This window comes from Lepidothrix coronata, unplaced genomic scaffold (genome assembly GCF_001604755.1).
Source record: "Lepidothrix coronata isolate B3197 unplaced genomic scaffold, Lepidothrix_coronata-1.0 Scaffold19, whole genome shotgun sequence".
NCBI classification, from domain to species: Eukaryota; Metazoa; Chordata; class Aves; order Passeriformes; family Pipridae; genus Lepidothrix; species Lepidothrix coronata.
The window spans coordinates 3,463,236-3,480,866 of NW_016690199.1; the positions used below are offsets into that span (position 1 = coordinate 3,463,236).

General features: G+C 41.7%; 1 protein-coding gene across 1 annotated transcript in view; it reads right to left on the reverse strand.

The window, feature by feature from the left end:
* Nucleotides 1–17,229, reverse strand: part of ADSSL1 (adenylosuccinate synthase like 1) — a 28,071-nt gene extending 10,842 nt beyond the window's left edge. The window contains exons 1-3 of the mRNA XM_017807562.1: nucleotides 16,963–17,229; nucleotides 1,947–2,049; nucleotides 490–552 (exon numbers count right to left, since the gene is read on the reverse strand). Of these exons, the coding sequence (XP_017663051.1) occupies nucleotides 490–552; nucleotides 1,947–2,049; nucleotides 16,963–17,151 (355 nt within the window). The 5' untranslated portion in view covers nucleotides 17,152–17,229. The remainder of the gene's footprint in view (nucleotides 1–489; nucleotides 553–1,946; nucleotides 2,050–16,962) is intronic.
* Between the last annotated feature and the right edge of the window lie 402 nt (nucleotides 17,230–17,631).

Below are 17,631 nucleotides of genomic sequence, written 5' to 3' on the forward strand. Positions count from 1 at the left end.
TTACACAGAATTCTTACTTCAAGGAAATCTTGTTTAACTCACTATACCATACATCACTTAAACTCCTTTTGTGCCTCAGAAAATAGAGGATTTCTATATAGAAATATAAAACAATCTAGGTAGTAAGGGACCTTGGAAGGTCATAGGGTCCAAAGCCTCACTCAAAGCAGAATCAACTGAGTTTATATTTGGGTACAGAAACTCTGGGTTAAATCATCTCAGTTTGAGGTCAAAGGGAGCTTACCACACACTTTAGGATTTATTTTCCATCTAGTGTGGTTTCAAATGCCATAGAACTCCCCAAAACACATGAAAAGATTGATTTTGAAAATATGTCTGAAGACTACAACACAATTAAACATTTTAAACACTGTTTTTAAAATCCAGACTGTTATTGCACCAAGTACTTACGGCCAGAAACAACAGCTTACAAAAACCCTCAACCTGGCTGCCAATATAAAGGTAGGTTAAAAATTACTTGATACAAACCTTTCTTTTCATTCTTTTCAGCTTCTTCAAACAGGCCTGGTAAATGTATAACCACTCCATTACCTTTGGGAACATAAATGATTTATTTTAAAGCGAGGAATAAAATACTCACTCTTAGGAAGTAAGGCATTGTAAACACTTGCTGTCTGAAGTTTTATTTAAAAAGCAAAACTAAATTTCTCACAAAGTGATCTTGAGAACTTTTTGGATAAATCCTGATTCTGGGTAAGCAGCTACTAGCCTGCTAAAATCAGGAAAACCAGAGCGGGCTTGTTTCAGGCGTGAACGCCAGGCTGCTGCACAGCCAGCTGAGGTAAGCAGATTCTTGTCTTTGTTTGTGGTGGACTTTGCCCCACGACTTCAGCCTCAATTGTTCACAGGGAGAAGCTCAGAGAAGTCCGTGGCCTTACCACACTGACAACCCCGCGTGAAAATACGTAAATTTTCTTCAATACTCAGGTATTTGTTTTAAACTGAGCTCGAACTTGTGCTGTAATGCATTAGCAATGCTTCACCCCTGCTTTTGAGCACAACATAGAATCCACAAGCAATACAGGGCAGTGCTGGCGAGACGTGGAGGATTAGTGATGCAGTGGGCTGGAAACAGCTGCTGCCTCCTTGGGAACGTCAGAAATACATGCAAGAGCCTGTCTCAGCCTAAATTTAGCAAAACTTAAGTAATAGTCATTACTAATTGACAAGGGAGTAAAACAGAAAGCAAGATAACACAGCATATTTAGCTGAGAGGAAAAATATGTTTAATATATTTCAATCTTTTATTTGGAAATTATCAAATGGAAAAAAACTGAAAGTCCATGACTCACTAAAATTAGACTCATTTCTTGCACAGACTGTACATAATTTCTGTCAGAAAGAATCATAAGTTTGGGCCTTAAATTTGCCTATCATTTAAATATGAGTTTAATGTCCAGTAGGCAATGCAAACCTTTTTATGATGCCATCTGCACCAAATATCTTTATAGCAAAATACAACATCACCCTAAACAGCTGGTGATGTGAACAAAAAGGAGACTGGATGACAACCTTCCAAGCAGAGTCTGGTATCTCGGGGCCTGCTTCTGAAAGAAGAGATGTCAGAGATAAATTATATTATTTATTTAGCCTAAGTCCTGGGGTTTGTGTCCTCAAAGAATAGCACGCAGATTTCTGAAAGTATAAAAGGAGCATACAAGTGGAATTCAAACTTGCACCATAAAGTATAAGAAGGAGTAAAATGATAGGAAGAGGGTGTTCTTGCTCTCAGCTTTCTACCAGCAGAAACTAAACTGACACTGAAAGTAGAAAAATTCTTCATGTTAAAGCAGCAGTGGAATAGAAGTCATACAGCTGAAGCAAATCTGACTGTCACGATTTTCTTTACTTGTTACTAAAACATACAGTTGCAGCTATCCACTATACAATGTTATTTTATATAATAAATTGCATAATTGTCTTACCAATAAAAGAAATTGCCTTTGGATTAATGATGCCACTAGGAAATAGGTGAAAATCATATTCTTTCCCATCAACGACGACAGTATGGCCTGCGTTGTTCCCACCCTGCAACAGAAAGAAACACCTGAAGATTAACTGTCTCGTATCATCACCTGAAACTCTCAATAGATGATTTGACGAGACCATCTTTTTTTATTTTAACATATCTTTGGTCACTGCTTTCTCCACCTTACAGTTTCTTGTGAAAAGGTCTCAGACAGGACAATGAGGAGGCTGAAGGATTTCAGCAAGACTGTGTAGAATTATGAAGCAGAACAATACCATGGAGTCAAGGCAGGGCTGGGGCAGAGCAGGAGTAAACCCAGGAGTGGTGACAGAAGCTAGAAGAGAACTGAAGCTTTCTGGGAACAAAATTGGAATTAATTACCACCCCTGGAGTCTTGTCTATGACATGCCTGCACAAGCCCATCCTTTTTAGGCATCTTCTGTACATGGTCATTTCCTTGGGTTTAAGCCTACAATGCCCAGTATTTCCTCGGGTTTAAGCCTACAATGCCCAGTATTTCCTCTTGAATGGAAGCTCTTCCTGCTGCCCACCTACAAACAGCTACTGCTTCTCTTCGTGTTCAAGACAGAAGGTCTTTGTAAAAGCAGGAGCATGTGTAGTCTTGGCAGCTTCACTGAACGTCCTTGTCAATCATAGAATATCCCGAGTTGGAAGGGACCCACGAGGACCATCAAAGTCCAACTCCTGCCTCTGCACAGGACCACCCCAAGAAATGGTCAAGGGATGATCTTCCCAGCTGTCGCCACCACCACTTTATAGAGTCTGCTACAATCCATGACTTACATGACTATCTACCAGGATTTAGAATAGGAGCTGGTATTTTCCTCAATAAACTGCTTTTTCCCAACAGTTTTAAAAGAGAGTGATGCAACACCACACAAACTTGAAAAGAGGTGAGTAAATCAAGGCCATGAGTTGATTTGACCAGCAGCTTAAAGAGTTTTAAAAATTAAAGGTCCAGTTTTCTCAGCAGGCTTAATGTTTGTTGCTGTTCTGTCTTGATATAACTTCGTCTCCTACTGATAAGGTTGGGAAATCTGACTACTCGTCTGCTCCAGTGCTACAGGCCTTCAGCTTTCCAAAACAATTACAAATCTTCGTGGACTTGAAGTGATGTCTGAATGATGTAAAACTGTCTAGAATGAGGGCATCTGCTGGGAGGAGAACTGAGACTGTCATTGGTGATTTGCAGACAATGAAGAGTGTTGGCTGAATGAATGCAGTTATATGAAAATTCTGAGAAAGGATAGTCATTTATAAAAATGAATACTGTAACACATGTTATTCCAGAGTTTCATTTACCCTTCATTTACTGATTTGCCCTTTTGTTTGTATGTAAAGCACAGGAAAGTGGCAACTGGCAATCCTTTCAAAATGTGGATAAATACTGAACACAAAAATAAGAAAAGAAAAGCTACGGCTTACAAAAAAATAATTTTTTTTTTTTAGCAGTGTGATGGAGGAAAACTAGGAAATATGCCTTCAAATACGACAAAACTAAATTTCATGCTCTGGAAGATGTGAGCTCAACAATGAATTTTAAAGTGATAATCTGCTAAGGGAGAGCTGAGTAGGAGTTATAACACAAATTTCATTTGATTAAAAAACTTCAGGGTAGCTCATCCTTGAGATGGGAAGGATTCCCAAGTATCTTGCTAACACAGAATTATAACTTGTCCAGAGAATCCTGAAGGAAGTTGAACCACCCTGGGTATTTTGTTTGCCTCCCTCCCAGATATAATAAAGCAGTTGTAGGATCCTGGATCTAGTTAAGAGTATTAAATTACCTAAAAGGTTAATAAATCAGGTAGGAGAGTCTTTTACATGGTATTTAAGAGGTCTGACACAGGATGGATTGAACTGGTTGAAACACTGGTTTATTTTATTATACTGGTATCAGGCTGAGAAAGAGGCTAGTAACTTCTGCTGGGACTGCCAGTGTTCCCTTTCTGCTCACCTATTGATGATGGCAAGATGGAAACTTTAAAAGAATTAACTCCCTCATTGAACACAGATTTAATTTCTACAACAAACAACAATTTTCATGTTTCCTTACAAAATGGGGAACCAGGCTGCTTCAAAAGTATTTGTTGTCACTAATGCTCTAGTTATATTTTACTTAATCAACATGAATATGAACAAATGAAGCCAGGCTTGTTATCTCACATTCTGAGATAACAGCACTCCTAAATTATAGTCAAAGGTGTTTTCTCGTATCCTGAAACTTCAGAAGTTGGGATACACCAGTATGAGAATATTTATGAAAGACAGTTTATGCTTTTGGAAAATTTCCTGAACAACTGATACCCAGACAAATGCTGCCTCTTTCTTTAGCAAAGGCTTAAAAGAGACTTTAATCAAGCAGCTGTGAAAGCTGGCATACATAAAAAAATTCTGAAGCACAGAAACACCAGCAGATCTGATATATCCTTCAATGCCCAAAATATCTGAACACACTTTCAGCCTCTCTGGATACATAACATGAATCAAAAATTCAGTGACACACCTTATAAACCAGCATTTTTCTGAATTAAAGCTAGTATTGACAGCTCTGGTACTGCTTTTTGCAGTGGTCATGCTGGTCTGTGTTTTCTGAACAAGTGCCTTCCAAGTATATTTTTACAGCTCAATTAATTACATTTTTGTAAATATAATTAAAAGTGGTAGCAGAGCATTGAATTGCCCAACAGACATGACCACACCTGCAAAACATAACACTGCTCTGATGAGGTACTTTTTATTATCTGGTCATTTGTTTCTCATGTTCAGTTACACAGCTATTCTAACAGCATATGGGCAGTCTAATAGCCCAGATATTGCAGACATTTACTAAAGTTTTTTTACTCAAGTTCTGAGAGTCAATGTAGGGTCTCTGTGAGCCATTGCTTGAAATTGCTCGAAATATAAGGGAACCTAAAAGGTTGTACAGGCTTAATTTGAAGATTACATGTTTAAAAGCGCAGAAAACCTCCTGGTACACTGCAACTGTGTAAGCTCCCTTCTTTCCCTCAAATGGTATTTCAATAAAGTGCTGTGAACACTAATGCAGCAAGTGACAGTGTTCTCTGGACCCTCAGGATGCTTCCTGTTGGACCAACAAACTTTTGGTGCCTCTGCTTGGCCCTCGCTTCAAACACATTTCTGCATAATGAACTTCCATTTAATATCCAGACTCTGGCATGCACCACTGAGCCCACCTGAAATTTATTTATGTTTTACTGTTTGCAATTTCCCAGGTCACTAGAGATGGTATCTGCCGCCTTCTGCAGTTCTTCAAACACATCTCTAACACAGGGAACGTTAAGGCAACAACTTCTGACAGGTTAATCACCAGTGTCACTCTGGCATTATCCGCATTGGGATATGATGGTATGACCAGAAATAACAATTAGCATTCACCTTCAAAGACTTGGAAGCCTGGGCACCCCATTAAACTACTCTGGTGTGGGAATTTCTGTTCCCAAGAAGGCACCAAAAGGCTCAGAGTGCAACTGGGATGACAGCAGTGACTTGAACATTAGTAACCCCTTCAACCCCAAACCTTCCTTACTGGTCCTGCAGTGATTCCAACATGATCAGCAGCACTTGTATATCTTCTGTTCAGCCAGTTTAATCTCTAGTGACTCAATTAAGACTGTGCCACATGCAGGAAACCCTCCAGGTGCACATGACGGGGGCTATCGATTACAGCAAACTGCAGCAGCGAAGCGGGACTTGAGAACTGGGAAGTATTACACACACCACAGGCAAGGGGATAGAGATTACTACTGTAGTAATAAAGAGACCTACATATCATTTCAGAAGCTTGTCTCAAGAGAGCACACAAAAGCACTTCCTTTGAGGCACTACCTAAATGCAGCAATGATTTTTGACTGTGCAGCCACAGCTGGTGTTCTTCGTACCAGCTACGTTCAAGTTTCAGAGCACACAAATGCTTGTTTCTGGCTGTATTTGGTAGGTGTTAAAGTTGTTCCCATTTAAATCAGGCATCTAAGTAAAAAATAATTACTTCACTGAAGTAATTCATAGCTTTATTGGCTTTGCATGGTGAGGTTTTACTAGGGGGGTGGGGGCAGGGGCTACAGGGGTGGCTTCTGTGAGAAGATGTTGGAAGCTTCCACCACGTCCAATAAAGCCAATGTCAGCCAGCTCCAAGAGGGACCCACCGCTGGCCAAGACCAAGCCCAGCAGCAACTGGGATGGCGCCTCTGGGATAATGTACTTAAGAAGGGGAAAAAAACAACCAAAAAACCCGAAACAAAACCCAGCAACTACAACCAGAGAGAGAAGCAAGAATGTGAAACAGCTCTGCAGACTCCAAGGTCAGTGCAGAAGGTGGAGAGAAGGTGCTCCAGGTGCCAGAGCAGAGATTCCCCCGCAGCCTGTGCTACAGATCCTGGTGAGGCAGCTGTGCCCCTGCAGCCCATGGAGCCTATGGAGGAGCAGAGATCCACCTGTAGACACTGCCTAGAGAAGCAGGATGCCCAAAGGAGTCTGCGACACCATGGGAAGTCCATGACAGGGCAGACTCCTGGCAGGGACCTGCAGACCCACGGAGAAAAAAGTCCACTCTGGAGCAGGTTTGCCAACAGGGGACCCCCACTGGAGCAGGCTGTTCCTGAAGGACTGCAACCCATGGAAGCAACTAATGCTGGAGCAGTTAATGAAGAACTGCAACCCTTGGGAAAGGCTCATGTCGGAAAAGTTCATGGAGGACCGTCTCCTGTGGGAGGGACCCCCCCACTGGAACAGGAGAAGAGTGTGGAGTCATTCCCTGGGGAGTAAGGAGCAGCAGAGACAATGTGTGATAAACTGAACACAGCCCCCAACCCCTGTCCCCCAGGCCACTTGGGAGAAAGATAATTTGGGAGAGAGGTTGAGTTTGAGAAGAAAGGAAGGGTCAGGGAAAGATGTTTTTAAGATGTGGTTTTAATTCTCACTATCCTACTCTGATTGGTAATAAGCTGAGTTTTCCCCTACCCCAGTCTGTTCTGTGCATGACTGTAAGTGGTGAGTGATCTCTCTCTGTCCTTGTCCCAACATGCCTTTTGTTATATTTTCTCTCCTCTGCCCACCTGGGGAGAGGAGTGACAGAGTGCCTTTGGTGGGCACCTGGCATCCAGCCAGAGTCAACCCACCACAACAGACTGCAGTGAAAAATTAGTACACAGCCTTTTCAAAGTACCTACATTGCTCAACAAATCAGTTTTTATTAACTTGGAAAGCAGGAGAAGTTGAAGACTCTATTAACAGCAATGAGGTCTGAGTGTTTTTCTTAGATTATTTTTTAAAAAAATTATGAAGTCGTACTTAGATAAAAATTTATATTTTCAAAAATATTATAATCCAAGTGTAAAGTTACATATTGTCCCAGTACCAGAAAGAGCTAGAGAAACTAATCTACCTCATAAAACATCATAAGCATTTTTTTTCAGAACAGCACTTTGTTTAAAAAGAAAATGCATTTCCAAGCTTTTTACGTGCTGATCTACTTGTGATATTGGACTCTTGTACTGATGTACTTTGATTAGTATTTCAGAGTGCTTGAACACCAAAACTGCAACAATACACTAAACTGAGAAGCTATATCTTACCAGTGTTATAAACTATATGCTGGTATAAACACTGTCTTTTAGGGAATTAATAATTATTATGAACAGGTTGGCAGAGTACACAGTCTGTCTCTGTAGTAGAAGTTAAAAAAAACACGAAGAAACAAATCCACTTCCCAAAGTGCTCAACCATTTAAAGGCTCCTGTTTTGTTCTGTATCGCAGCCAAAACATCCCAAGATAAAAAGGGAATTTCTTTTGAGAGCAGCAGTGAGGCTGTTCAGTACCTGCAGCAGGAACACTATTTTCCCAGCTAGCCTTAAGATACATGTTTGAATAGGAATGAAATGCATCCTTATGCTCAGAGGTGTTTCTGCCTGCTCTCGTCAGGTAGGTAGTGTGCAGGAGATGGCATTATGTGTATGTGGGAGATCATCATCCAGATGATCTGCTGTTTGGCACATCCTTCATTTGCTCTGTGCTTCCCACAATGCCCAAATGCAACTTGATTAAGTAGATTGATATGAAAAAAATCATCAGAGCACATATACCTTAGAACATGATGATAGTTTCAAATTATATTTGTGTGAACACAAAACAGGCTTATTACTGCTGGGTCCCACGAGGATCAGTTCTCACCCTCTCCCAGTTGGCAATGCAATGGGGAAACAACAAAAACTGGTTATTGAAGATCTGCAGCCAACACCACCGTGGTATGAGTGACACACCAGGAGTACACAGCAGCTCCTTAGCCCATTGGTACATGCACTGAATGTATAAAATGCCATGACCAGGTTTTGAATAAATGAATTCAAAACAAAAATGTAGGTCAAACTTTGGATGGGAGACATCTGTGCTAGGAAGCACGTGGAGGTATCTGAACACAGTTTCAGTACTGGCTGATACGCCCAAGGCAAACCTCACATGGATAAACGGGAATATTAAGTAGGAGTAGAAAGATTGTATTACCTCTCCTTTTGGCAGTGGTGCAACTGCTACTAGAATACTGTGTCCTTGGTACTAGGACAAGATTACATGATGATCCCCTCTGGCATTATTATAATATATGAATTTATAATCTATGAATTGGAATGCCAGCCACAACCCAGCAGTTTGGGAAGTCTGCATCTGAAAACAAATCCTATGACTCCTGTCTATCTCTCTTCATTATAAGTGTCCCTCCTCTACTAATTCCATCCATCAATGGAGCAAAACATGTTCTGAAATTCAGCTGTATCTGGAGGCCAAACACCTCTCTCATCATACTAACAAAGGGGCTATAAATTACTTCTGCTTTCTTACCTGAACTATTTTTCTTTCACTTTTAGCATTTTATATGTGAATAAACAAGTAGGAGCATTGTTACATAAATAATTTCTTAACAATTTTATTAAAATTGGCTGTCTAACTTACCTCAAAAACTACCTGGAACTAACTTGAGTAAATGTAACTAATTAGTGCTACCAGCACAAGAGACTCTGACATGAACTTTACGATAATATAGATCCATTGACTTTCATGATATTTCTCGCTATTTATACCATTGAAAATCAGGTTTGAACATCATTGGTATAAAAAAAAAAAAATCCAAACAAATGCAATGCATTAAGTGCTTTGAACACTCAGACCCTTCAACACAATGTCACTGAATCACCTGTGTGTGAAAGCTTTAGTCAGGGACTGGAAGTGCTGCACAGTCCAGTGGGGAAGTTGCTGCCACAAGTGCTTTTTATAGTTTCCCCTATTGGAAGTTTTTCTTGCTAATTTTTTTTTCCAGTTTAACTATCACCAAATAACACCCAACTCACCCCAACTCAAGTTTCAAGAAGTGGACCATAATTTATTTATTTATTTATTAAATCAAGCCATTGGGAAGAGCAGGGTTGGCAATAGTCACAGGTATCCTTAGACCAGAAGAACTAAGGGAGAGGTGATGTTTAAAGCTGTGGTGGTGTCAAAGAACTGGAGTGAGCTGCAGGTTTCTCTCCCAACACTAACCACCATCAGCCAAATCTAGTTTATCTGGCTCTTATTCCCAATAATGGTTCCTGCCTCTGTTCAAGTGTGCCCCTTCTCACTGTCTCAATGAACAAAATCCACAGGCTCCCACCTTCCCAATTAAAATAGAGATCTCTTCAAAAACTCCCAAATTCCCATAGAAGGAGATTTGCTAAAGCCTAACAAGATAATTAGCATGATTATAAACACAAATACTCCTACAAAGAACTGACCAAGATTTTTGAACTTTAAAGAAACATGTAAAATTACTTCTAGCACAAATATAAAACTCGAAGCTTATATCATATATTGCACCAATAATGTAGTATATTTCCTTTACTAGAAGAAATGACCCTAATTTATGTGGATACTTTGGTCTTCCTAACTATCTGAAAAATGCAACTGGAAAAGCCAGGTCTAATTCAACTCAGGTTTTAAACAGCAATCAGTGCAGGCAAACTAGACACTCAAATTTCAGTTATTTTCTCTCAAACTGAATTCAAAGTTTTATCAAACCACATAGAAACAATATACCACGACAGACCACTAGAACAAAACACACACTTACTCCAACAAGAGATGCAAAGAAAATAAATGCAAGGAGTATTGATAGAAAATGCTACAGTGGAAAAAACATTCTAGCCAAAGTTTGTAAAATACTAAAATAAAGGAAATCAAACATGAAAAAACTAGTCATGTCTGCTCCTCTTTAGTCCTCTCTTCTGAAGAAGTGTAGTCATAACCCTGTGGGAAGTAACACGATCCAAAGATATGAACATAAGTTTTCTTATATCTGTAAACAAGTTATCAACAGGAATGAAATAGAACAGATGTCATTTCAGCTTAATTTTCAGCTGTTTTCTTTTGATGCTTGTAGAGGATAATAAATTCATCAGGCTTTATAAAGGGGATTGAAAATTAAGCTTGCTTTCTTATGGAGATTTGGAAACTTTAAACCTGACCTTCTCACACAGTATTTATAATCCTGGTGGTCCTGAGATCATCTCGCTGATGCCCAAAGGAGAGACTAGTTTAAAATAGCAATGTCACCATGTTGTTCTAAAGTTTAAAATGATACAGCGTGGCATGTAAGTATGTATAAGGAAAATTAATTAGAAAATTGGATAAAATACCCTATAAGCGACAGGTTGCTACAAAAAAGAAATCAGTTTTGGAAAGGTGGACTTATTGTAGCTGAGGACAAAACTCACACTTTCCTCTGTTGAATAGCAAAATGATTTCTACTTGCTTTCTTTGCAGGGAATCTTGCAAAAAATGACTTAGAAATACAGCTGTATGAATGTACACACAAATGAGGTTATCAGCCCTCCCTAACATTCAAGAAATCAAAAACAACAGTCCTGCAGTCACTGCACACTCATGACTCCAAGGTCATCAATCTCTTCACTGAAGATCATCAAGCACTAAATCATTAGGAGATTAAAGCCCTTCCATGCTACTTTATCCTGTAGGGAGAAATACTAAATATCAGGGTTAAATCTCACTGAAAGGAGAGCAAACACGATACCTACACACAGAAAACCAGCAGCCAACAAGCCCCTGTAACTCCACATAATCATCACATAAAACTGCCCTAATTTAATCCCTGTTGTAAACAGTTCCAGCAGCCCATGATCAATAGGGAACAGTCACAACAACGTGCTGCTGACAGGGCAGGGTAAGCAGCCACAACAGAGGAACAAAGGAAACTGCCCCATTTCCCACCTAAATCACGGAGAGAAACTACTCGTCTGGCATTTCTGCCACGCTTGGTTTTTATTATTCAATCACTTGCCCACAGTATTTTCCTTTGCATTCCTAAAAGTACTGCTTCAAAAATATACAGCATTTACAATGCACTCATTAAAACATTAAACCAAGGAAATAAGGAAACCAGGAATAATATGAGTTACTTTTGTTGAAGCATTGGGCACGTCCCTTCACCCTTGCCTAGATCCTTCTCTAACGTTGCAATGGTATCCCAAACCATTGCCAGGCTTTTCCTACTGGCTAGACCTTCCTAATCTTATTTGTTAGCATCCACTACATCAAGAAAACTGGCCACTCAACACTCTTGGTGTATGACTTGGTTAAATCTCTCAGTCTAAATAACTGTGAACTACTCAACCACAAAAGACCTTAACAGTCAGATTTTCTGAACCTTTTTCAACCTCCTAAGCTTTTCTTCAGTATTAACATTAACTGTAATTTTTGTCCATTTGCCTCAAAAGATCAGAAGATGCTTTTTTTGAAACCAAAGCAATTCTTAACTTGAAAGGATACTGACTTGGATAGAGGAAATGTTTTAAAAATGACTGCATAATTAGTACAAAACAAAACCTTTAATATGAGAAACTTAAGAAATTTAATAACAGCTCTTCTTAATGCAATCACATTCTTACCATTTGGTGTTGCCTCTTAAATGTCATTTCTTGGGGGAATGCTGACAACATCAGGCAGATTGTTTCCAGACTTCCAGAAGGCAGAAGTGTCACAGGACTGACACATCCAGCATTGTCATGGGCACACTGGAACAGCACTGCCAAATGACATCTTGAAAAATCTTAAAAACTGTCTTGGCCTAGTCCCTATTGCTGAATCACTGCCACTGGTGTTGGTGTGAAGCAAAGGAAAGGTGCATTTGTGCCACCACTGTTTCACCCATCTATTCAGCAACTGGGATGTGACCCACTGCAGGTAATGGTGATTATCACAGGGGCTCTACTCACTTACTAGTGATAGTTTTTGTATCTTTCACATTAAGCTTTTGGAAAGTCTTCCCTTCTCTTCAAAATTTTTGTCAAATTGTTTATGAGGCATTTTCCTACAGTGCTTTGGGTTGCTTTGTTGAAAAACAATGTTATTGCCCAAGAAAATTTCATCAGGGAAGGCAGAACTGTTTACTCTCCATTACAACAGAAATTCCTAGGCATTCTTGGCACACACTTGAATTATGAAAGTGTCTCATGAGTAATTTGCCACTATTGGCAAAGATGCAAGGTACTTCTCCTGCCATATATGACAATGCACACTATTTCCTTTTCCAATCACAAACAGAATTGTCCAGTAAACACATTCATGAAGAGTTATTACAGTGTACCTTATGTAGTCTCAGCTTAAGGAAACAGCTAGAACTGTATGACCACCAGCTGGCCTCAGTTAACTGAGGACATACTACATATGACTTTTTAGGAACAGATCTAGTTTAAGCAGTGCTTCTGGAAGCCTTCCACCTTGGCCCTGGTGACAGGTGACTGTTTGATCACGCTCCAAACCAGATCTGAGAAATTATCTAATTAAAACCCTAGTACCTAATACCAGCCACAAGTTCCAGCGTTGAAGGTAGGCACAAGACAGCATATTAGGTGATGTGAGAAAGGTACAGCTGGAATGAGAGCAGCCACTGAAGACATCATGATCTGAAACCATGCTTTGAACAACACCAAACCTCTCTTCTTTAGTATGTTATATGTACCCAAATTACTTCATCTTATACAAGGACTTCTTGTTCTATGACAACATGCTAGAAGGCCAGGTAAAAAGTGAACTCCTCTCTATGTTCAACATTCTCCTAGTTAAAAGCTTTAAACAAATGCAAACCCTGTTTTTAAAAGAAGCATCAAAATTAACTATTTGTCACTGAGCTCCTTGGTTATACCCTTCTGTGAAAATATACCAGGGATTAGAAGTATTGCACAGCATAAGGCAGCTCCATGCCCCAGGAGGCCACAATAAGAAAGAAATATTGGACTCTGATGTTCTGCTTCTGAGTGCCTTCGCTTGCTGAAAGAGCAGTTTAGAGGAAAAATGTTCTTGATGTTCTCCATTAATAACCCGAACTTAAACCTACTCAGTTCCTTAACAGCCCTAAATGGCCTGCTGTTATTAGTTTATTCAGGAATACCTTTTCTGCTTGTTTATGTGGGTTTGTGTGCCCATGTATCTGGTATTTTAATGAAAGAAGCCTGTGAAAAATTTTGTACAGCACCATCTACAAGAATATCCAAGATCTTTTACCCTTTCTGAAACATCCTCTTTCACAAAGAATGTCTCAAGCATACAGAGGAAATGAAATCAATTACTTCAGGTGAACTAAGTTCTCATATTTAAATTATGTCACATATTTCACTGTTGCCAAATGGTGTGTACATAACTCTTTTGAACTCAGACTGTGTATAATCTAAGTACTGAGAAAAACCGAAACAAAATGACCAATAAACTGACTCATCAATTCATGTGAAATTAAATTCTGAACACTCAGGAAAATTAAAGAGGCTGGATTTTAATACAATTTTCTTTAACATATTTTGAAGCTTCTTCCCTTGTGCCTGTGATGGACTTCCTGTTCCCATTCACCTGCTTGCCTTTCTTTCTAGTATCTCAGAAAATACAGTTTAATTTCCTCTGCAGCAATCCATGTCTCTTATTTTTCTTATGTCATCAACACACTAAAATACTTGAGAAGCAGGTAATGAAAATTATTTCCTTTCACAGAAACATTAGGGAACCAGTATTTTGAAAAAACTCTTCAAACTCAAATTTGGCTTTGGATTTAAATTCCTATACAGGGAGGGGGGAAACCCCACCTTTTTTTGAAAGGTTAGCTCAAAGAGTATCCTACTACATCGCTGAGACACGGTTTCAAAAGACAAATATCCCCCTTTAGACATTCCTTTTAGAGCTTTCTCTACTTCCATTTCACTGAGAACTAAAACAAGCTGTTGAATGTAATTTCCTTCAATGTCTCAGAAAACAAAGTGGACAGGACATCAGGGAATAACCTTGTCAATCACCATATTATAAACCACAAAAAAGTCCTGGTGGGATTTTTTTTCTTACTTTTTTTTTTCCTCAAGTCTCTAATAAGTGCGACATTCAGTGTTTCTTGTTTAAGGAATTGCTTCTAATAGGTGCTATGGCACTAGAAGTTTTTCCTCAGTTTCCAGGAGGAACGTGAAGCAAGCAAGATTCCGGTTCAGATGGTGAGGTTTTTGATGGCACTGCACAGCATTAATTAAGTTCCTCTCAGGCTGATTACACCTGTAAGTTAATGACCTGCCATTATCACACTGGGAGAACTCATCAGTACAGCTCACATCCTTTGATATGTGCATATCTTTACTAAGCTTTAACAGTCTCATTTGACTTCTAACAGAGGCAAAAATCATACACCGTTATGTACTTGCATGATTGGCTTTGAAAGTATGAAATATTGAATTATTAAAATGGCACATTTTTTAAAGCATGCTCAAATTGCCAAATGTGCCAAACACCCACTTAAGTATTAAAAAAAATCCACTTCTCACTAAAGTTTTATAATACTTGCAACTCAAAAGTAAATCCTGACTCATATTTTATCTTTCAAATACTTCATAGTAGTCCCTAAACTCCAACCCTGAAGACATCTCCATCTGACCAGCATATCAGTAATCCTATCATAGTCACACACACGGTGTGTGTGCAAGTATGTCAGTGAACATTATTCTGAAAAGAGTCCAGAGCTGTTCTAGATCCACCTGCCTTCCATCCACCCCAGTCTCACCATCAGGCTACAGAAAGACAATCTGGATGTGCCCAGCAGCACATTAACCCATCTAAGCCACCAGCCTGTTGCCAACGCACTGACCCTCACGCACTGAGTCCTGTATCCTTCAGAGAGTTTTCTGAGGCTGCACCTGGGGGCCACGCTTGCAAATTAGTTCTCTGGAAGGACAGCAAATCCGCCTTGAAAGCAGCCTCAGGGCATCCCTCAAAATTGAATCTAAAAAGAACTAACATGACTTCTTGCAGCAGTAACAGTAACCTCATGAGAATACACTGTTTGACCGTGGCCTGTATGAAATGCTCCTCCTCAGCTAAAACTTTTAGATTTTGCTTTCTCACCAAAGCAATCCCGAGACCTGAGTTTAAATTCCTAGTAACACGTTATTGGGGGAGGGAAGAAATAAATATGGAAAAATAGCTATAGTCCTGATAATACATTTTCATTAGCTACCTTTTGCAGGGAAACTTCTCCCCAAGGTGATTGAAGATTTTGGGAGTTTAATGTCCCAAATGAAAATACTTCCTCCACCTTCTAAATATTTAACCTTCATGACAACATTTATTTACATAATATACTTAATTAGACAAATGTCCTTGGATTTATTATCTTGGATTCAAGGATGTCTGTAGCTTTTCAGTAGCTATCACGCATTTTAAAGCAGAATAAATTTCATGGTACATATCAGCTGAGCTGGACTAAGCTGACTACTTATTAATGCGCTCACACATAGTTTAAAGGTACAAGAGATAGATTATTAGCTGTATGGATCTAATATGTTCATAACTAATGTCTGAAAAAAGTTCTTTAGAAGTTATTACCATTACTGATACTCCATCCCTGGAAGTGTTCAAGGCCAGGCTGGATGGAAAGTGTCCCAGGCCATGACAGGGGAGCTGGAACTGGGTGATCTTTAAGGTCCTTCCAAACCATTTTAAGATTCTGTTTGGGATCACCTTTGTGTCTAATTAGGTTTGTACTAGGCAAATATATTGTTTTGAGAATACTCGCATCATATTCAACTCAAAAATAGATATAAGCAAAGCCACGCAAGATGTTCCCTGGTTTCATGCAACTCTAAATCTTGTATTTTTTACATAACTTGTGTTCTTTTTTTCCCCCCTATTTTACTCACGCTCCACTCTAAAATATTTTTTATAATACAATTCCAGGCGCTTTGCAGGGAACGCAACCCGCCCATCCAAAACATCCCCTGCAGTAAAACTTTGGCAGACTCCTGAGGTTCATTAGCGATTTTCCCCGGAAAAGCAGCACGCCCGGAGACACCCACCCATCCCTTCACAGGCAGAACATCCTTGCAAGCCCGGACCGCACCCGGGTCCCCGGGTCCGGCTTCCCAAGGCTCCTCCCCGGGCACCCCCGGGCAGGCGGCCCCGGCCCCCCTCCCTCCCCCGCCCCCTCGGGATCCAGTGTCGCTTATCGTGAAGGGTCAGCTATTTATATTTATAGCTCAGGGCTTTTTCTTTCCGAGTGGCATTTGGAGGCGCAGCCGGGGAGGGTCGGAGGGGGGGTGTGGGGGACACACGGCTGCCCACCGGGACACGCTCGCGCCCCGCCGCTGGCTGCGGGAGGGGGAGCGGGGAACCGGGAGCGGGGAGGGAGGAGACCAGCGGGAGCGAGGAGCAGCAGAAGAGCGAAGAGCGGCGGGCAGGCGGAGGGAAACAAGGCTGGAGGGAGGAAAGGGGGGAGCAGCAGAAGGCAGAGGGGACCCGCACGAGGAGGGCGAGGAGGGCGCCGGGCCCGGGGGGAGCTGGGGGAAAGCGGGAGCCGCGGGGAGCACGGAACGCAGGGCGGGGAAGCGCCCAGGGAGCGGTTGATAAGAGCCGGCCCGGCACCCACCTGGCACCGGCACACAATGTCCGACTCGGTGGCCAGCAGGTCGACCACCTTGCCCTTGCCTTCGTCCCCCCACTGCGCCCCCAGCACCACGGTCACTTTGTTACCGCCCGGCTCGCTGCGCGCCCGCTTCAGCCCGCCGCCGGCGGCGGGGTGGCTGCTGCGGTCGTTGGACGCCCGGGTGCCCGACATGCTGTGTGGGAGGGTGGCTGTGGCTGCAGCCGCCGCCTCACGCTGCTTTCGCTCCCCGCCGCCGCCGAGCCCTGCGCGCTGCCCGCGCCGCCGCCGCCCGCCTTTAAGGGCGCCGCCGCCGCCGCCCGCCCCGCTCCGCGCTGACGTGCGGGGCCGCTGCCCCCCGGGCTCGGCCTCGGCCGCCCGCCCGCGCTCGCACGCACGGTCCCTTCACACACACACGGTCCCCTCACACATGTGTATGGTCCATTCACACATGCACGGTCCCCTCATACAGACGTACAGTCTCCTCGTACGCACACACACGATCCCCTCGCACACGCGCGGTCTCCTCACGCTGCACACACAGCACCACTCGCGCATGGTCCCGTCACAGACACAGGCACAGCACGTCTCACATGCAAGGTCCCCTCACACACACGCGCGGTCCCCTCACAAACGCACAGCACTGCTCACACACAGTCTCCTCACACACACACA